The following is a 19,142-nucleotide window of genomic DNA, read 5'->3' on the forward strand; positions in this document are numbered from 1 at the left end:
AACAGTGGTGATCAATACCTGGGACGTCACAGATCAGTGGTTACTAATAGAGCACAGTTCGTAGGCAGAATTGTTTTCCATATTGAGAGTGATGGAATAAGGCTATGTGCACACGTTGCAGATTTCTGTGCAGATCCTGCATTTCTTGGCAGAAAACGCAGGTCAGAATCTGCTTCTTTTATTGGTATGTGCACACGTTGCAGATTTTTGTGCTGATTTCTTCCTTTTTTTTACCCCTGCAGATTTCTCTTATGGAATGGGTGCAGAAGCGCAGTAGATCTGCACAAAGAATTGACATGGTCCTTTTTTGAATCTGCTGCGTTTTCTGTGCAGATTTTTCTGTACCATTAGCACAGCATTTTTTTTGCCATTGATTTACATTGTACAGTAAATCACTTGTGGATCTGCAGCGTTTCTGTGCGACAAAAAAAAAGCTGCAGGTCTGCAGGAAATCCGCAACGTGTGCACATACCCTAAGTTTCTCTCTTCTATAGTGTCTAAGCACTTCTAGTTAAAGTGGTCCTCTCTCTTGCTGTCTTCTGTAGAGCATAAGCTCTTATGACCATCAGCGTCCTTTCTCTATCTCCTGCAGAGTGTAAGCTCTTATTGTCAGTGGGCTTGTTTTTCACTCTGCTATGAAGATGAGCTCGTATAGCCATAGTCTATGGCCGGGGTCACACTTGCAACTGCAATGCGAGAAACTCGCATGAGTCTCTTCCCTCAATACCCGACACTGCCTCTGGCGGTTGGAACTGGAGCGTTCAGCTGCATAGAAATACATGCAGCCACACACTCCAGACCCGAGTGCCGGCGGCAGTGCCGAGTATTGAGGCGTGCGAGTTTCTCGCATTGCAGTTGCAAGTTTGACGCCGGCCTGTCTCTCAGTTTTCCTCCACTCTCCCATATCTATTTTCCAAACAATTAGAAGCTTTACAGTATTGAGGTTCCCATAAATTTATTTGCCACAAATCTAACTTTTGGGAAAGGTGAGCGAATTTAACAACATCTCTAGACAGCACCGCAGATAACAGACCTCATAAATGATGCACATACATCAAGTAGCAGACACAGCAAAATATCAATTAATCATAGGAGACTGCGAGATGCAGGGTTTTATGGTTGAATTGATGCAGATAAAAAACTAATGAAGAAATCATTTGTTTGAGCCAAGCAAACCCTGGCTGGACATTAGATCAGTGGAAATCTATACTGTACTGTAGTCTGATGAGATAAAATTTGAGATTTTTTTTGTGTTAACTGCCATGTTTTGTGAGATGCAGGAAAGGTGTGTGGATGGTTTCTACATAGGTGGTCTCCTGTTGTGAATTCTGTGGCAGAGCTCCCTCCTGTGGTCAGAAGTGGTACTTCGACTGATTCTCTCTGTGAGCTTCTGTTGGTGGAGGGAAGTGGTACTGCGGCTTCTGAGTTTCCTCCCTCAGGTGATCTGGTGAGGGCGTTAGGTGCTTCTCTACTTAACTCCACCTAATGCTTTGATCCTGGCTTCCTGTCAATGTTCCAGTGTTGGACTTGCTTTTCCCTGGATCATTCCTGTGGCCTGCTGCTCTGCATAGCTAAGTTCTTCTTTGCTATTTGTTTGCTATTTTTTCTGTCCAGCTTGTCTAATTTTTTGCTGGAAGCTCTGGGACACAAAGGGTGTACCTCCGTGCCGTTACTTCGGTACGGAGGGTCTTTTTGCCCCCTTTGCGTGGTTTTCTTTAGGGTTTTGTGTAGACCGCAAAGTTACCTTTTCTATCCTCGATCTGTTAAGAAAGTCGGGCCTCACTTTGCTGAATCTATTTCATCTCTACGTTTGTCTTTTCATCTTAACTCACAGTCATTATATGTGGGGGGCTGCCTTTTCCTTTGGGGTATTTCTCTGAGGCAAGGTAGGCTTATTTTCTATCTTCAGGCTAGTTAGTTTCTCAGGCTGTGCCGAGTTGCCTAGGTAGAGTTAGGCGCAATCCACGGCTGCCTCTAGTGTTGTTTGGAGAGGATTAGGGATTGCGGTCTGCAGAGTTCCCACGTCTCAGAGCTCGTTCTATGATTTTGGGTTATTGTCAGATCACTGTATGTGCTCTGACCGCTATGTCCATTGTAGTACTGAATTGCCTTTCATAACAGTCTCCACCATGAAGCATGGAAATGTGTGACGGGGTGGAGGTGCTTTCCTGGTGACACTGTTGGTGACTTATTCCAAATTCATGTCACACCCAGCTTCGCTACCACAGCATCCTGCAGTGTCAATGCAATCTGGTTTGCACGTTGGTGTTGCTACAGGACAATGACCAAAACACCTCTCGGCTAGGTGACCAAGAAGGAGAAGGGTGGAGTGCTGCATCAGATGACATGGCATCCATGATTACCTAACCTCAAACCAATTTCAATGGATTGGGATGAGCTAGACTGCAGACTGAAGGCAAAGCAGCCGACATTTGCTCAGATCATCTGGAAATTCCTTCAAGACTGTTGGAAATCCATTTATTTCACACTTGTTTCTTTACACCTTGACTCTGTGTTTCTTCATGGTTTTGCTGCCATCAGCCTAAATATGTAATGTGCACATTTTTATAAGAATCTATCTGTCCATTTGTTTGTCTCTCTAATTGTCTATCTGTCATCTATCTATCTATCTATCTATCTATCTATCTATCTATCTTCCTATTTTTCCAATCGACACTGCAGCATTTCCTAGTTGCACCAATGCTGTCCAAGAAAACTCTCATTTTAGATGACTATTCTGCTATCATATGCAGCTCATACAGGTTATCATGCTTTTTCTATGAACTTGGGAACCTGTCACATCGAGTACGCAGTGTAACCTGCAGGCAACGTAATATAGAGCAGTAGTAGCTGAACAGATTAGTATAGAATTTTGTGGAAGCGATTCAGTGCTATGCTAAATCACAAAGCTGTAGCAATCTGCTCATGTTTCCCTGCTCCATGCCACGCTGCCTACAGATTAGACCACATATTCAATGTGACAAGTTCGCCTTAAGGAAATCATTGGCTTACTTAGTATCCAGGAGGAGGGACAGTCACCTACACATGGCTGCATTAAGGGGTTACATAGTCTTGGTGTAAGAGTACGATGGGTCTCACTAACCTTTTTCTGACTTTAGCCGAAACCTGAATATCCCTACTGATCACAGCCAATCTCAAGTTCATCATTTATACAAAAGAGAGAAAGATGAGCCGGAATGATTAAGACAATATTATCCTTTGATAGCAAACAGAGATCTTGGAAGCGAGTTTGTGAAAAACTCAATACACCTGAGAATGTTGCAGAGCTGCTGGAGTATCCCCACTTTACAATCAGGAAAATCACAGTTTCACGCTCGTACATTGCTTATTAAGTTACGTAATGGAGACACGTCGTCAGAAAAGATTTAACCAAGGGCACGCTGCAAATACCTTATCAATACAAATGCTTTTGAATATCCAAAGATTAAGGAGCAGGAGAAGAATAAGTTCTTCTTGAGACTGCGGCGCTGAACAGTTACGTCTGTACTCAGTGTCTGTACTGTAATCAGCGCACTCATCCATGATTGACAACTTGACTTTTTAATTTTTCACTCAGCACAGTAAGGGTATGTGTCCACTTTCAGGATGGCCGGCGGTATCGTCGGAGCGGCTTTGCCGCTCTGCGGTAAGCCCCGCCGCCTTCTGGGACGCGATGATGCCGGATGTGTTCATAGCACACATCCGGCATCATCGCACCCATCGCATAGGGCCCTGTGCTATACCTTGCGGCGACGCAGCGTCGCCGCAAGGTATACGGACATGCTGCGATCTGAAAAGACGCGCAGCATGTCCGGAGTCGCAGGGCCGCCGCGTGCGTGTTACCACGCATAGTGGAGACGGGATTTCATTCAATCCCCTCCACTATGCTGTAATATCTGGACGCTGCGTATCTGACGCTGCGGCTCTATGCAGCGTCAGACACGCAGCGTTTCCTGCACGTGGAAACATACCCTTACACTCCGACCGGGGAGTCAACCAAAGATCAGTGGGCAAGAATAGAGCCCAGGCAGTGAGTACAGCCATGATTGGTTAAAAAAAGGAAATGGTAAAAGATGATCTGTGGCCTGAGAAAGGCGTCAGTGCGACACTGAAATGCGTAGGCAAACACATTACTTTAAAAAGTAACAGTCATTTTCATTTTAATTTTACAATGTGCATCATGAAAATAGGTCAATTTGCCAAAAAACATAGAGCGGATAGTGCAGAATCTTTGGTCAAAGAGTAATGTCTTACTTTTGATGTCATAGATCAATAGTACACGTGACAGTAATCAACAACGTAATAAGTCTTATCAGAGAAATCTGCTTCTTTCTCCTGTTTCAATCTCAAGTCAAGGATAAAATAATTGTTGACAAAAGACAGATTTTCCCATTATTGAGATATAAGATAACAGTTGGTGCTATTAAAATTCTATGGATGTGGGAGAGAGAGGTAAGCACAGACATTCTGCTGTAAACTCCACGGAATCTTATAAGCACCAATTGTCATATCCTATCTTAGTAATAGGGAAATCTGTATTCAGTAAAAACAGATTTCCCTCGTGAATTGAGAATGAAACATCAGACCAGGAGGAGAAAGGAGCAGATTTCTCTGATAAGATATATTACAGAGTTGTTTATTTTCATGTGCACTGTCGATGTCTGAAATAAAAATGTACACGACGGTTACTCTTTAACCAAAGATTGTGCGCTCTCAAGTGTACTTTGTTTCTCCCCTTCTTCCCTAGATGGTTAGTGCTGTGGATATGAGTGGCTCAAAGTAAGGAATTAACATCATTTTCTCTCTACTCTTTGAATTTTCAAAAGCATATGCTCAAAAGGGTATTTACAAGCACTAGAGCAGAATGCCTTTAGTTAAACAGACAAAAAATGAAATAGAAACTTAATAACTGCAGTATGAAATCAAAATATATAACTAAATTCACAGATCGCTCTGTACGTCCTTCTTCTGACGCCGATTACGGAAATGGCGTTCTATATTCATGGTAACTTCTCTCTGCAAGTTCCGATAATTCATTTTTCCACGTGACCTGACCCAGTTGTGCTGCAGTACACTCCGGGCAGTCAATCTCTTCAGTGGACTTAGCACGAGCAACCTGCTGATCAAATCTTTTGCCTCTGCAACAGAATAGAAAACTCGTCACTCACCACTAGATGGCGCTGTGTCATCATAAAATCACAAAACACTGTTCCATACTGTATTTCACAGGGTGTATACAAAGCTGAAAATCTTATATACCGTACATTTTCATATTCGCAAACCTACAGAACGTTACACTGCAATTGGGATCATAAATGCACATTAATACTATTCTATATTTTTTACATTGATTTTTACCATCTGAGATACTATCCCAGTAAGGTGAGAGGAACTCATATTCTCCTCGTTGTATTGTCTCAAATAATTCCTCGTGATTGCGTTCTGGACTTCTGAAAGGTGGAAATCCACAGAGTAGTATATACAAGATCACTCCAGTCGCCCATATATCAACTTCTAAGCCATAGCCTGTGGAAACAAAAAAACATATACCATACTTAAAGGGAAGGTGACACCAGTTTTCTTGTAGTTTGTTTTTTGTGAAATTAAGCTTAAAATAGTAATTAAAATGTATTAATGCAATGTTTGCACTGTTTGCAAACATTTCTATATGAAAAATATATATTTTTGTACAAATATATATAATTACTAGTGATGAGCGAATATACTTCTTACTCGAGATTTCCCAAGCACGCTCGGGTGTCCTCCGAGCATTTTCTAGTGCTCAGAGATTTTGTTTTCGTCACCGCAGCTGAATGATTTACATCTCTTAGCCAGCTTGATTACATGTGGGGATTCCCTAGCAACCAGGCAACCCCCACATGTACTTATGCTGACTAACAGATGTAAATCATTTAGCTGCGGTGATGAAAACTAAATCTAAAAAATACTCTGAGGACACCCGAGCGTGCCCGAGAAATCTCGAGTAATGAATATATTCGCTTATCACTAATAATTATCACTGGGGGAGAAGTTTCTGTTTTAGACCTCAAGCAGCTATAGTAAGACTTACCAGCTTTACTGTTAGCTGGAATATTGGGGTAATTGCTGACATCACCATTTCCCTCCCCTTTTGGGTGTTCTTGTACTACTGGGGCAGAATGATGAGTAGCATTACAGGGCAGCGCCATTTTGTGGGTAACTGCCCTGTGATCTTCTATCTCCAGTAGTTACTGTCTCTCTCTCTCCCATCAGTCTTCATATGTCTCTCTCACCCAGACTACAGGTATCTCACCCCCCTCCACAAGTTCACTGCAGACCCACAGCTCCTTTTCTTTACTGAGGAATAAGTCACAGCTCTTGCTGACAGCTCCTGCTGGGATAATGCCTATGGATAGTACACTGTTCCTCCTTGATGTCTTTGCAGTCACTGATACTCTGCCTGAGCTTTTCTACTGTATTTTACTCCTGTCAATCTATGATCTGTTCTGCTGGAAGCAGTACTGCTTATGTCAGCAGATCCTAATGACAGGAGACGAGAATCGAGCGCAGTCGACAGCTCCATGAAAATGGCAGCAGAGCACTCCCACTACTGTGAATTGTGCAGCCCACAGAGGTGTGCCCAGTTCACAGCAGTGACAGTTTTATTGCAATAGATAGGGTCGGAGTCCGTCTGTTATCTCCTATGACCATGGGCTGCCATATGATGACACTGAAAGTGTCGTGCTGCTACTGTGAAAGCAAGATGTCAGCCCCCACTGCCTTATTTAAACTCCTATAGCACACAAAATGTTTCAAATGCAATCAAAACTTGGTTATAACATCATGTTATGCTACATTACATTGATTTATTAATGATCTACAAATGTGGTATCTTCCCTTTAAAGGGAATATGTCAGTAAGACCCCAAAGTACAGCCCCACCCTATTCATCAATATACAGCATGCCGCTCTTTGAAAGCTAAATCAACAACACCTTTACATCTTCTACATGTTGCTTCATTCCTGAGAAATCAGTATTTAAAGCCATATTCAAATTAGGTGTTAAGTGCTCTGAGCATGACAGAGCACTTCCCAAGACCTTGCCTCCCAAGGTTGTTTCTCTTGTTTAATAAGGACACACAACATTTTACCAAGTTCTTTCATCTCTACTAAAAATGACTGGCCTGGCATGCTCTACCCACTTCAGTAGCAATTCAGGCTTGTCAGTAATGATATAGAATAAACCCTGCTACAGGCTGAGTATACCCTTTTCAGAGAGGATCTCCGGGGCTACGTATGTTGGAGTTCCACATACAGTGAATATAGGCTCTGACACAAACACAGCAAGTCCAAAATCTGCTAACTTTAGAGTAGAAGATCCATCAGGATTATTCTGTACCTAAAAAAGAAGAAAACACATTCTGAAAATATCAATAAAGTAAAACATGAATGTCATGGTGACATTGTGTGAATCCAAATAACCTTCCCCACAGAACTGTCAAAGGAGTTTTCAACTTTCCATCTTCTTTCAGTTTTGGCTCACCAGCATTGCTTGGGTCTCGGTGATTTGGCTGCAGTGGTGACATCGGGCCAACAATGCCATCACTGCTAAAGACAATTACTGAGTAGTGATTGGCTACAGCAGAAATGTGCGCTGTCAACATGGATTTATCACTGGACCCCACAAACCGAGACACAAGCAGCAGCAGGCAGAGTGAGTACCTGCTTTGCTTGCAATTGAAGATATTTTTGAGCATTTGTGGTCCATGTTCCTGAAAGTGGAAAACCCTTTTAAGTATTAATACCCCATTAATGATCACGGGGATGCTGTTCTCTTATATCTTGGGTCAGTAAAATGACTTATTAGCAGTCATTAAGGGGTTAAAATGTTAAATGTTACTCTTCAAAAACACAATATGACAGATTTTACATTACAGTACATTTGCGCAAAAATTTTGAGACATTTGGAAAAGTCACAAATGCTCAATTAGGCTGGAACCTGTGCATAAGGAAAACCATGTCCACTGTGTCAACCATTGAAAAATAGAGATAATAATAATAATAATAATTTTATTTATATAGCGCCAACATATTCCGCAGCGCTTTACAAATTATAGAGGGGACTTGTACAGACAATAGACATTACAGCATAACAGAAATACAGTTCAAAACAGATACCAGGAGGAGTGAGGGCCCTGCTCGCAAGCTTACAAACTATGGGGAAAAGGGGAGACACGAGAGGTGGATGGTAACAATTGCTTTAGTTATTCGGACCAGCTATAGTGTAAGGCTCAGGTGTTCATGTAAAGCTGCATGAACCAGTTACCTGCCTAAGTATGTAGCAGTACAGACACAGAGGGCTAATACTGCATAAAGTGTATGAGAACATGATGCGAGGAACCTTTTTTTTTTTTTATTATAAATAGGCCACACAGGGATCGTTAGGTTAATGCATTGAGGCGGTAGGCCAGTCTGAACAAATGAGTTTTTAGGGCACGCTTAAAACTGTGGGGATTGGGGATTAATCGTATTAACCTAGGTAGTGCATTCCAAAGAATCGGCGCAGCACGTGTAAAGTCTTGGAGACGGGAGTGGGAGGTTCTGATTATTGAGGATGCTAACCTGAGGTCATTAGCGGAGCGGAGGGCACGGGTAGGGTGGTAGACTGATACCAGGGAGGAGATGTAGGGTGGTGCTGAGCCATGGAGTGCTTTGTGGATGAGGGTAGTAGTTTTGTACTGGATTCTGGAGTGGATGGGTAGCCAGTGTAATGACTGGCACAGGGTAGAGGCATCGGTGTAACGGTTGGTGAGGAATATGATCCTGGCTGCAGCATTCAGGACAGATTGGAGCGGGGAGAGTTTTGCAAGAGGGAGACCGATTAGTAGAGAGTTACAATAGTAATAGTAATAGTATACAATAGAGATGAAACCGTGTTAACGTAACAAAAGACGCAAATTAAATAATCAATAAGACACAAACATAAAAGTTACCATTAGGACCATTTTAAAACAAAAAGGCACAAAGACAATGATAAATTGATGAATCAAGGCCTTAGCATTAAACAAATTTGGTTAGACCTGAGGAGCATAATTGAAATCAGTGGATATAAGTCCTGATAGTCAGAGATGTTATCACATCATCGTGATTAAACAGCATCAGCAATGAAATTCAGATTGAGACTTTAGGAAATGAACTTCAAACATCCTGGCAGCCTTGGGCTTTCAGTCATAGAGGAGCCGCCGGCACTGCTTCTGTCACTGCTCAGTGCATAGTGAGTGGCAGCTGTAACCACGCCCCAGCACTGACTGACAGCCGGCTCACCAATGCATCAGTACAGAGTCAGTTGTCAGTCAGTACCTGGGCGTGGGTACAGTCGTCACTCACTATGTACTTGAGTGGTAACTGAAGCCATGCTGGCCACTCTTCTATGACTTGAAGCTGGAGGTTGTTGGGAGGAATAAAGTTAATTTTCTCCCGATAGCTAGGCTATCAGTGTGGTGGTCACATGGCTTCAGAATTCTATTAACCTGCAGATTAACCCAATATCTGCTCGTTAATAGTGTTTTTTCATGGCAAGTTCCCTTTAATTGTCAACTGAAAAAGCCTTCTCTTATAAGACAAGATATATCCCAGTTTTTCATTTATATGTCCACCAGCAGGGAAAATTTTCTCTGTGCCACTCAAAGTAAAGTGTAAATTATAAGAAATAAAGAATATGAACAAAATTCAAAACTAGTACCGTTATATTATACAGAAAGTCCTACACTGAGTACTTGATCAAAACACAAATTTAGAATTTTTCACATTTTAATATATTTTCTTGGTTATTGCAAATACAGTTGAAATGCACTTAAATGGGTGGTCTGAAATGCAACTTAATTTTCAGCTTAAATCCCTATCTATTTAGTCCTGCAAAATGACCTCCAGCAGGCCACAAATGTACATGTGTCTGCACAAACAGTTAGAAGCCAACTCCATGAGGATGGTCTGAGTGCCCGACGTCCACAGATGGGGGTTGTGCTCACAGCCCAACAGCATGCAGGATGATTGGCATTTGCCACAGAACATCAGGATTGGCAAATTCGCCACTGGTGCCCTGTACTCATCACAGAAAGCAGGTTCACACTAAGCACATGTGACAGACGTGACAGAGTCTGGAGAAGCCGTGGAGAGCGATCTAGTGCCTGCAACTTTGCATCTTTCAGCATGACCGGTTTGACAGTGGGTCAGTAATGGTGTGGGGTGGCATTTCTTTGGAGGGCCACACAGCCCTCCATGTGCTTGCCAGAGGTAGCCTGACTGCCATTAGGTACAGAGATGAGATCCTCAGATCCCTTGTGAGACCATATGCTGGTGTGGTTGGCCCTGGGTTCCTCCTAATGCAGGACAATGCCAGACCTCATATGGCTGGAGTGTGTCAGCAGTTCATGCAAGATGAAGGCATTGAAGCTATGGACTGGCCCGCCCGTTCTCCAGACCTTAATCTGATTGAACAAATCTGGGACATCATCCCTCGCACCATCCACCAACGTCATGTTACACCACACACTGTCCAGGAGTTGGCAGATGCTTTAGTCCAGGTCTGGGAGGAGATCCCTCAGGAGACCATCCGCCGCCTCATCAGGAGCATGCCCAGACATTGTAGGGAGGTCATACAGGCACATGGAGGTAACACACACACACAACTGAACATAATTTCCTTGTCTTGAGGCATTTCCACTGAAGATGGACCAGCCTGTAATTTGATTTTCCACTTTGATTTTGAGTATCATTCCAAATCCAGACCGCCATGGGATATTCATTTTGATTTACATTCATAATTTTTATGTTATATAGTTCTCAACACATTCCACTATGTAATGAATAAAGATTTGTAACTTAAATATTTAATTCAGTGACATCTAGGATGTAGTATTTTAGTGTTCCCTTTATTTTTTTTGAGCTGTGTATTTACCTTAAATACCTGCCTGATGCACGTTTCGCTGTGGCTTCTTCCAAGGGCCAATTAAGAAGCCACTGTGAATCGTGCAACCAGAAGAGGACTGGAGCTGCACTGTAAACCAGTTTAGACGGTGATTGGTAGGTATTTTAGTACACTTGCACTACATCAAAATAAATACTTACGAGGGTTTAGGAGGAAAAACATCACAGAGATTTCTCCTTAAAGGGAACCTGTCACCTGAATTTGGCGGGACCGGTTTTCGGTCATATGGGTGGAGTTTTCGGGTGTTTAATTCACCCTTTCCTTACCCGCTGGCTGCATGCTGGTCGCAATATTAGATTGAAGTTCATTCTATGTCCTCCGTAGTACATGCCTGCGCAAGGCAAGATATGGGCGAAAACTCCGTCCATATAACTGAAAACCGGTCCCGCCAAATTCAGGTGACAGGTTCCCTTTAAACACACTACAGACATGACAAAAAGTCTACTATTTTTAAGGATGCTGTGCATGATTAACAGCCCAAAGCTCGGCCTGTAGCTTATTCAATGCGCCATATTTAAAGTATGCTTTCAGTTTTGATACAACAACACTAGTCACTTACCAGCAGATTTTCAGGTTTCAAGTCCCGATGAACAATATTTTTACTGTGCATATACACAAGAGCCTCGCATAAGTCAGTCAACATAAGGGCGGCATCATGTTCAGTGAATTTTATACTTTCAGTTATTGCATCAAATAAGTCCCCTCCTTTTATGTACTCCATTATCAAGAAAATCTCATGATCAGTCTCAAAGTCATGCAGAAGTTTGACAATATTAGGGTGAGAGAGTAATTTTATTATTCTAACTTCGTTTTCAATAATATCTTCCTTTCCTACAAGCTTAGCTTTATCGATAATCTTCATGGCAAATTCTTGATTGGTTTTCCGAAGTCTGCACTCCTTGACCACTGCAAAGTTTCCATCTCCAATACTCCTGCCAATCTCATAATACTTATCTAAATCCATCCGATCTTTGATATAATATTGGCTAATTTGGGAGACTCCCACTTCCTCGCCTATATCTGAATGTTTATCTTTTGTGCAGTAGATCTTTTGCGCAGTAGAGTCAATGTTAGCCATATTTTCCTTCTTACTGTTAGATTCATTGTCGGTAACTATTTTGTCTGTCTTTATGAGAACATTCTCCTTTGTATCTTCCAGGAAATCTTCTATGAGCCGTCTACTAGATTTTATTGGTGAGCAGTCAGGATGTTCATCATTGCATTTTTTTCTCTCGAAGTGACATTTGTTCTTTTTTTCCATGCCGCTGTTCTGTCTTTGAGATCTATGACAGGGGCAGATTGAATTCTGTTTCAAATCAATGTTGTCTACTCGTTTCTCTACTTTACTATAATCTGTGTCCAAGCCTCTACTTCTGCTTAGGCAAACAACACACTTGGATTTTGCTTTATCTGGTTTATACTTAACTATTGGTTGTTTCCTACAGTTCTCTATCGGAGACAAATCTTCTATTATATCATTTTCAAAATCACTGTTCAATCTTTTTTGAAACTTATATTTTTTACAGTCCTCACAGTGCATGCTGTAATCCAAGCTTGTGCTTAACAGTTTATTTGGTTTACTATGGCATATTTCAAGCTTTTTCATTGCTCTAGGTAAGTGTTCTTGGTTACCTTTACATTTGTCATGTTTTTTTGTCCTCCTGGATTCTTCAGTCCTGCACTTGCCATGGGTTTTGCCCTCAATTTTGTTAGATTGGCAGATATTCTCTAATTTATGGATTGTATCTGTGTCTTCATATCCACTATCAATATTTATTCCATTTTCATTGATCTTGCATCTCAGTTTTTCATATTGCTCCCTGCTTTGCTTAAATGATTTATCAGGATAAAGTTCATTAAAAACAATTTCAATATTCTTCAGTGTGAGCTGCTCCCTACCAAGTGCAATAAAAACATCATCCCCACGAAAGAAGTCAGACACACTGCGAATTTCCTTGCCTTTGAGGTTATAAAGTTTCCTCACACGGTCATTTTTCCATCTTGGGAGTCCAAGGCCTTCTGATATATCAGCAATCAGTTGTTCAAAGGTTTGGACAGATCTCCGGTTGAGTAGTAATGTAATTTTTTTCAGAGGATGACTTCCAGGTTTAACCACAGTTACGATTCTTGGTTTTACTGGGCTGTTTTCAGAATGTATTGTATGAAAACCATTCTGAGAATGAAAATAGGGTGAAGTATAACTATTAATGCCTTGAAATGGTTTTCCAAATGATCTAGGGCCTATTGGTGGACAAGTCACCTGGTGTCTCCTGTCTGTGGACCTTACATGTAGGTTGCTATACAGATGGCTGTAAAGTGTTTTCTGTCCTGAAAAAGATACCGTATATTATGATTAATAAAACATAAATATAGAAAGATTACAAGAAATATCTGAAGCTTATTGTGCAGAAATGTATTATTGGGTTTTACCCAAAATCCATTAAATAGGAATTTTCACAAATTATTGATAAAAAAAAATAAAAATTCAACTTTTTGCCATCAAATTAGTGCAAAATACTGAGTACATTAATATTTGAGCATTTATTAAAGTAATGTATTTCCTATGACAAGATAATTGATACATAGGTAAAATCTAGTGATCCCATCTCCAGGATCTCCATGATATCTAATATACAGTGAGTACGGAAAGTATTCAGACCCCTTTACATTTTTCACTCTGTTTCATTGCAGACATTTGGTAAATTCAAAAAAGTTCATTTTTTTCTTATTAATGTACACTCTGCACCCCATCTTGACTGAAAAAAAAACAGAAATGTAGAAATTTTTGCAAATGTATTAAAAAAGAAAAACTGAAATATCACATGGTCATAAGTATTCAGACCCTTTGCTCAGTATTGTGTAGAAGCACCGTTTTGAGCTATTACAGGTATGAGCCTTCTTGGGAATGATGTAACAAGTTTTTGATTTGGGGATCCTCTGCCATTCTTCCTTGCAGATCCTCTCCAGTTCCGTCAGGTTAGATGGTGAACGTTGGTGGACAGCCATTTTCAGGTCTCTCCAGAGATGCTCAATTGGGTTTAGGTCAGTGCTTTGGCTGGGCCAGGCAAGAATGGTCACAGAGTTGTTCGGAAGCCACTCCTTTGTTATTTTAGCTATGTGCTCAGGGTCATTGTCTTGTTGGAAGGTGAACTTTCAGCCAAGTCTGAGGTCCAGAGCACTCTGGAAGAGGTTTTCATTCAGGATATCTCTGTACTTGGCCGCATTCATGTTTCCTTCAATGGCAACCAGTCATCCTGTCCCTGCAGCTGAAAGACACCCCCTTAAGCATGATGCTGCCACCACCATGTTTCACTGTTGGGATTGTATTGGGCAGGTGATGAGCAGTACCTGGTTTTCTCAACACATACAGCTTAGAATTATCACTAAAAAGGTCTATCTTCATCTCATCAGACCACAGAATCTTATTTCTCAGTCTGCCCCATGCATCATATACTGTAAGTGTGTGTAATACAAGAATTATTTCAGAATGATGTATACAGACTGCACCCTGCCATCTGACATCATTGCACTCTAATCAGCATGTCCATTTATCTATTCTCCCTACAGGTACGTCACCCAGCTTTTCCACACTGAGCTTTCCTACCTCTGCCTGTTGAAAAACTTGGTATGCTTTTCAACTGACTCCTGCATTACCCCCAGTGTTATTTATGACTTTGTTTACTCTGCCTTGATCATACACATATGGCTCACTTGTTATCTTAACAAGATGAACACAGACCACTCCCCACTGCTTCACACCTGAATGCACTTTGTGGAACATATATTGCATAGCACAAGTCTGCCAAGACATTAGTCGGAACTGGGCATCATATAAGTGTGTATCATACAAGTGTGAAGCTCAGAATTAATGCAGAATTGAACCAGAAGGGAACTGAAGGTAACTGGATACAGTCACTGTAAACAATGTTTCTGCTTATTTTCACTATCACCCCCTATAATCCTTCACTTTGTGCTAATCCCACTAATCCCAACACCAAGTAAGGAACTGTTCATCTCTTCTTCAATCCTCCCCATCCATCTCACCTCCTCCTCAGAACTGTTCCTCAACATACAATCCTCTGTCTACAAACACAGACAGACTTTCTCTGCTTCTCCTCACTGCTGGTGATATTTCTCCACATCCTGGCCCTCCTCACCACATTCCTACAGTCATTTCGACCTCCCATCCACAATCTATCACAACTTTCTGTAACCTCTCTAACATTATACCCATTTGCCCAGCCCCCGCTTCCCCAGTCCCACTAACAGGAGCTCTATGGCACTCTCGCTCTGTCTGCAACAAACTTTCCTACATCCATGATCTTTTCATTAATCACAAACTTTCCTTCCTCGCCATGACTGAAACCTGGCTCACCCCTTCTCACACTCCACGCTCGTATGGTGGATTCCACCTTTCCCACACACCCTGCCCCAGCAGCATGCATGGCGGAGGAGTTAATTTTCTCCTGTCAGATAACTGCTCCTTCACCCAAATCCCATTGCCACCCTGTTTCCCTCTCTTCCTTTGAGGTGCACACTGTGCGCATCTATTCCCCCTCCAACCTCCAAATGGCTGTCATTTACCACCCCCCCAGGGCCAACCACCACCTTCTTCGACCACTTCACCACCTGGCTACTTCATTTCCTTTCCGCTGACATTCCACTATCATCATGGGTGACTTCAACATCCCCATTGACACTTCCCTCTCAGCTGCCACTAAACTTCTATCTCTCACTTCCTCCTTCGGCCTAAATCAATGGTCTTCTGCAGCCATTCACAAAGATAGCTACACACTGGACCTCATCTTCACCCACCTTTGCTCTCTAGCTAACCTCTCTAACTCACCTCTACCTCTTTCTGACCACAACCTACTTACATTCTCTTCCCTCTCCACTCTTTGACAACAATCCCCACTCCACAAACTTGCAGAAATCTTAAACACGTTGATCTACACTCACTGTCTAAATCCCTCCTCCCTCAAACAGACAAAGTTCCGTACACAATGAGGATGCCGCTGCCACTCTATATAACACCACAATAGCTGTAGCTCTGGAATCGGTTGCCTCTCTCACACATACCAAAGCTCGCAAAATCAGCAGACAGCCCTGGCACACCAGCCTGACCAAAGAACTGAGACGGGCTACCAGGGTTGCTGAGCGGAGATGAAAAAGATCCCACTCCAATGAGCACTTCATCACTTTCAAACAGTTCCTCACTACTTTCAAGGCCACACCCACTGCAGCAAAACAAACCTACTTCTCATCTCTCATATCCTCCCTGTCTCACAACACTAAACAGTTATTTAACACTTTCAATTTTCTCCTCCATTCCCCAGCACCCCCTCCCTCTCCACTCATCTCGGCCGAAGACTTTGTCTCATTTTTCAAGCAGAAAATTGATAACATCACAGACAGTTTTGGTCGACAACCCCCAGAGCCCTTCCTTCTTGCTGCTCAGCCCTCCTAGTTCAAAACCAACTTCTCTGCCATTATAGAAGATCGACTCTCCACTCTAACCTCAAAATCACATCTCACCACCTATGCACTTGACCCGATCCCATCCCACTTCATCCCAAACCTCACCACAGTCTTCATCCAAACCCAAACCCATCTCTTCAACCTATCACTAACAACGCGTGTTTTCCCCTCAAGCTTTAAAGATGCCTCAATCATACCTATCCTCAAAAAGCTCTCTTTTGAACCATCCTCTACATCTAGCTATTGCCCCACATCACTTCTCCCCTATGCCTCAAAACTACTCGCTCAACACGTCCATCTTGAACTGTCCTCCCACCTCTCTTCTTGCTCCCTCTTCAACAGCTTACAATCTGGCTTCTGGCCGCATCACTCCACTGAAACTGCCCTAACTAAAGTCATCAATGACCTATTAACCGCCAAAGTCAAGTGACACTACTCTGCCCTCCTCCTCCTCCTAGTCCTGTCCTCTGCCTTTGAGACAGTGGATCAATCCCTATTATTACAGACCCTCTCATCTCTTGGCATCACTGACTTGGCCCTATTTTGGATCTCGTCATAACTACCAGACCAGACATTCAGCATCGCCTACTCGCACACCACCTACTCACCTCGCCCCCTATCTGTCGTAGTCCTGCAAGGTTCAATCCTAGGGCCTCTGCTCTTCTCCATCTATAAGTTCGGCCTCGGACAGCTCATAGAATCTCACGGCTTTTGGTATCACCTCTATGCTGATGACACACAGATCTACATCTCTGGACCAGATATCATCTCCCTACTAACCAAAATCCCACAATGTCTGTCTAATGTTTAATCCTTCTTCTCCGCTAGATTTCTATAAGTTAATATGGACAAAACAGAATTCATCATCTTTCCCCCATCTCAGTCTACTCTCCTAACAGACCTATCCAGTAAAGTAAATGACTGCTCTTTCTCCCCAGTCCCACAAGCTCACTGCCTCTGGGTAACCCTAGACACTAATCTCTCCTTAAAACCACATACCCAAGCTTTTTCCACTTCCTGCTGACTTCAACTCAAAAATAGTTCCCGGATCCATACATTCCTAAACCAAGAATCTGCAAAAACCTTAGTGCATGCCCTCATCATCTCCCGCCTTGAGTACTGCAACCTCCTGCTCTCAGGTCTCCCCTCTAACACTCTTGCACCCCTCCAATCTATTCTAAACTCTGCTGCCCGACTAATCCACCTGCCCCTCCCCCCCCCCCCCCCCGCTATTCCCTGGCCTCTCCCCTCTGTCAATCCCTGCACTGGCTCCCCATTACGAAAAGACTCCAGCTCAAAAACCTAACCATGACATGTCCTCCCTCCTTCTGTACCTGTTAGTGCCTTGTTTTTTGCTCATGTTTATTGTATTTGTCTATATTTGCCCCTTTTCACATGTAAAGCGCCATGGAATAAATGGTGCTATAAAAATGTATAATAATAATAATGACATGCAAAGCCATCCTCAACCTGTGTCCATGATACATCTGTGACATTGTCTCCCGATACTTACCTGCACGTAACCTCCAATCCTCATAAAATCTCCTTCTATGCTCCCCTCTTATCTCCTCTTCCCACAATCACATACAAGATTTCTCACATGCATTTCACCCCTACTCTGGAACTTTCTACCCAACAAATCAGACTCTCACTTACCATGGAAACCTTCAAAAGGAACCTGAAGACCGACTTCTTCCGACAAGCCTACAACCTGCAGTAACCACTAATCGACCAAATCTACCCTCACCTACTGTATCCTCACCCATCCCTCGTAGATTGCGAGCCCTCGCAGGCAGGGTCCTCTCTCCTCCTGTACCAGTCGTGACTTGTATCGTTTAACATTACGGTACTTGTTTTATTATGTATACCCCTCCTCATATGTAAAGTGCAATGGAATAAATGGCGCTATAATAATTAATAATAATAAATAATAATAATTTCTCATAGTCCGGGAGTTCTTCATGTGTGTTTTAGCAAACTCTATGAGGGCTTTCATATGTCTTGCACTGAGCAGACTCTGCCATAAAGGCCCGACTGGTGGAGGGCTGCAGTGATAGTTGACTTTGTGGAACTTTCTCCCATCTCCCTACTGCATCTCTGGAGCTCAGCCACAGAGATCTTGGGGTTCTTCTTTACCTCTCTCACCAAAGCTCTTCTCGCACGATTGCTCAGTTCAGCTGGATGGCCAGGTCTAGGAAGAATTCTGGTGGTCCCAAACTCCCAAACTTCTTCCATTTAAGGATTATGGAGGCCACTGTGCTCTTAGGAACCTTGAGTACTATACCAACCAAAAAACAAACCTACCCCTAAAAACATAAATCTTTATTAATCATCTAGTACAATACATACAATCAACTAAAAAATCTAAGTAAAAAACATCCCTTTTAGGGACCAAAATTCCTGGAATTAGGGACACAGCATATATATACAGACGTTTAAATAGAGATCATTTTTGTGATACCAAAAAAACACATATAGAAAAACTGAAAAAAATTCAAAAAATAACAATAAAAAGCCATCAAAAATTGAAAAAAATAGAAAAAATAAAAAAAATGCTACATATAATATGCCTCTTCTGACCCTAATAGACCCTAAAGTCTGATATCCTTCCTTACAGCGGAGGTTGGCACCCTAAATTTGCGATATGGCGCTCCCTGATACTCCCCTGTTTAAAATTCTTTTGACAGTTGTACTGAACC

The 19,142-nt window shown here is 42.3% G+C and overlaps 1 protein-coding gene across 1 annotated transcript in view; it reads right to left on the reverse strand.

Annotated features, from left to right (window-relative positions):
• Window positions 1–938: 938 nt before the first annotated feature.
• DCLK3 (doublecortin like kinase 3) overlaps window positions 939–19,142 on the reverse strand; it is a 62,450-nt gene continuing 44,246 nt past the window's right edge. Inside the window, exons 2-5 of the mRNA XM_069730313.1 lie at window positions 11,525–13,293; window positions 7,245–7,377; window positions 5,359–5,526; window positions 939–5,138 (exon numbers count right to left, since the gene is read on the reverse strand). Coding sequence (XP_069586414.1) covers window positions 4,942–5,138; window positions 5,359–5,526; window positions 7,245–7,377; window positions 11,525–13,293 — 2,267 coding nt within the window. The 3' untranslated portion in view covers window positions 939–4,941. The remainder of the gene's footprint in view (window positions 5,139–5,358; window positions 5,527–7,244; window positions 7,378–11,524; window positions 13,294–19,142) is intronic.

The sequence above is a fragment of the Ranitomeya imitator genome, chromosome 6 (genome assembly GCF_032444005.1).
Source record: "Ranitomeya imitator isolate aRanImi1 chromosome 6, aRanImi1.pri, whole genome shotgun sequence".
In the NCBI taxonomy this organism is placed as follows: Eukaryota; Metazoa; Chordata; class Amphibia; order Anura; family Dendrobatidae; genus Ranitomeya; species Ranitomeya imitator.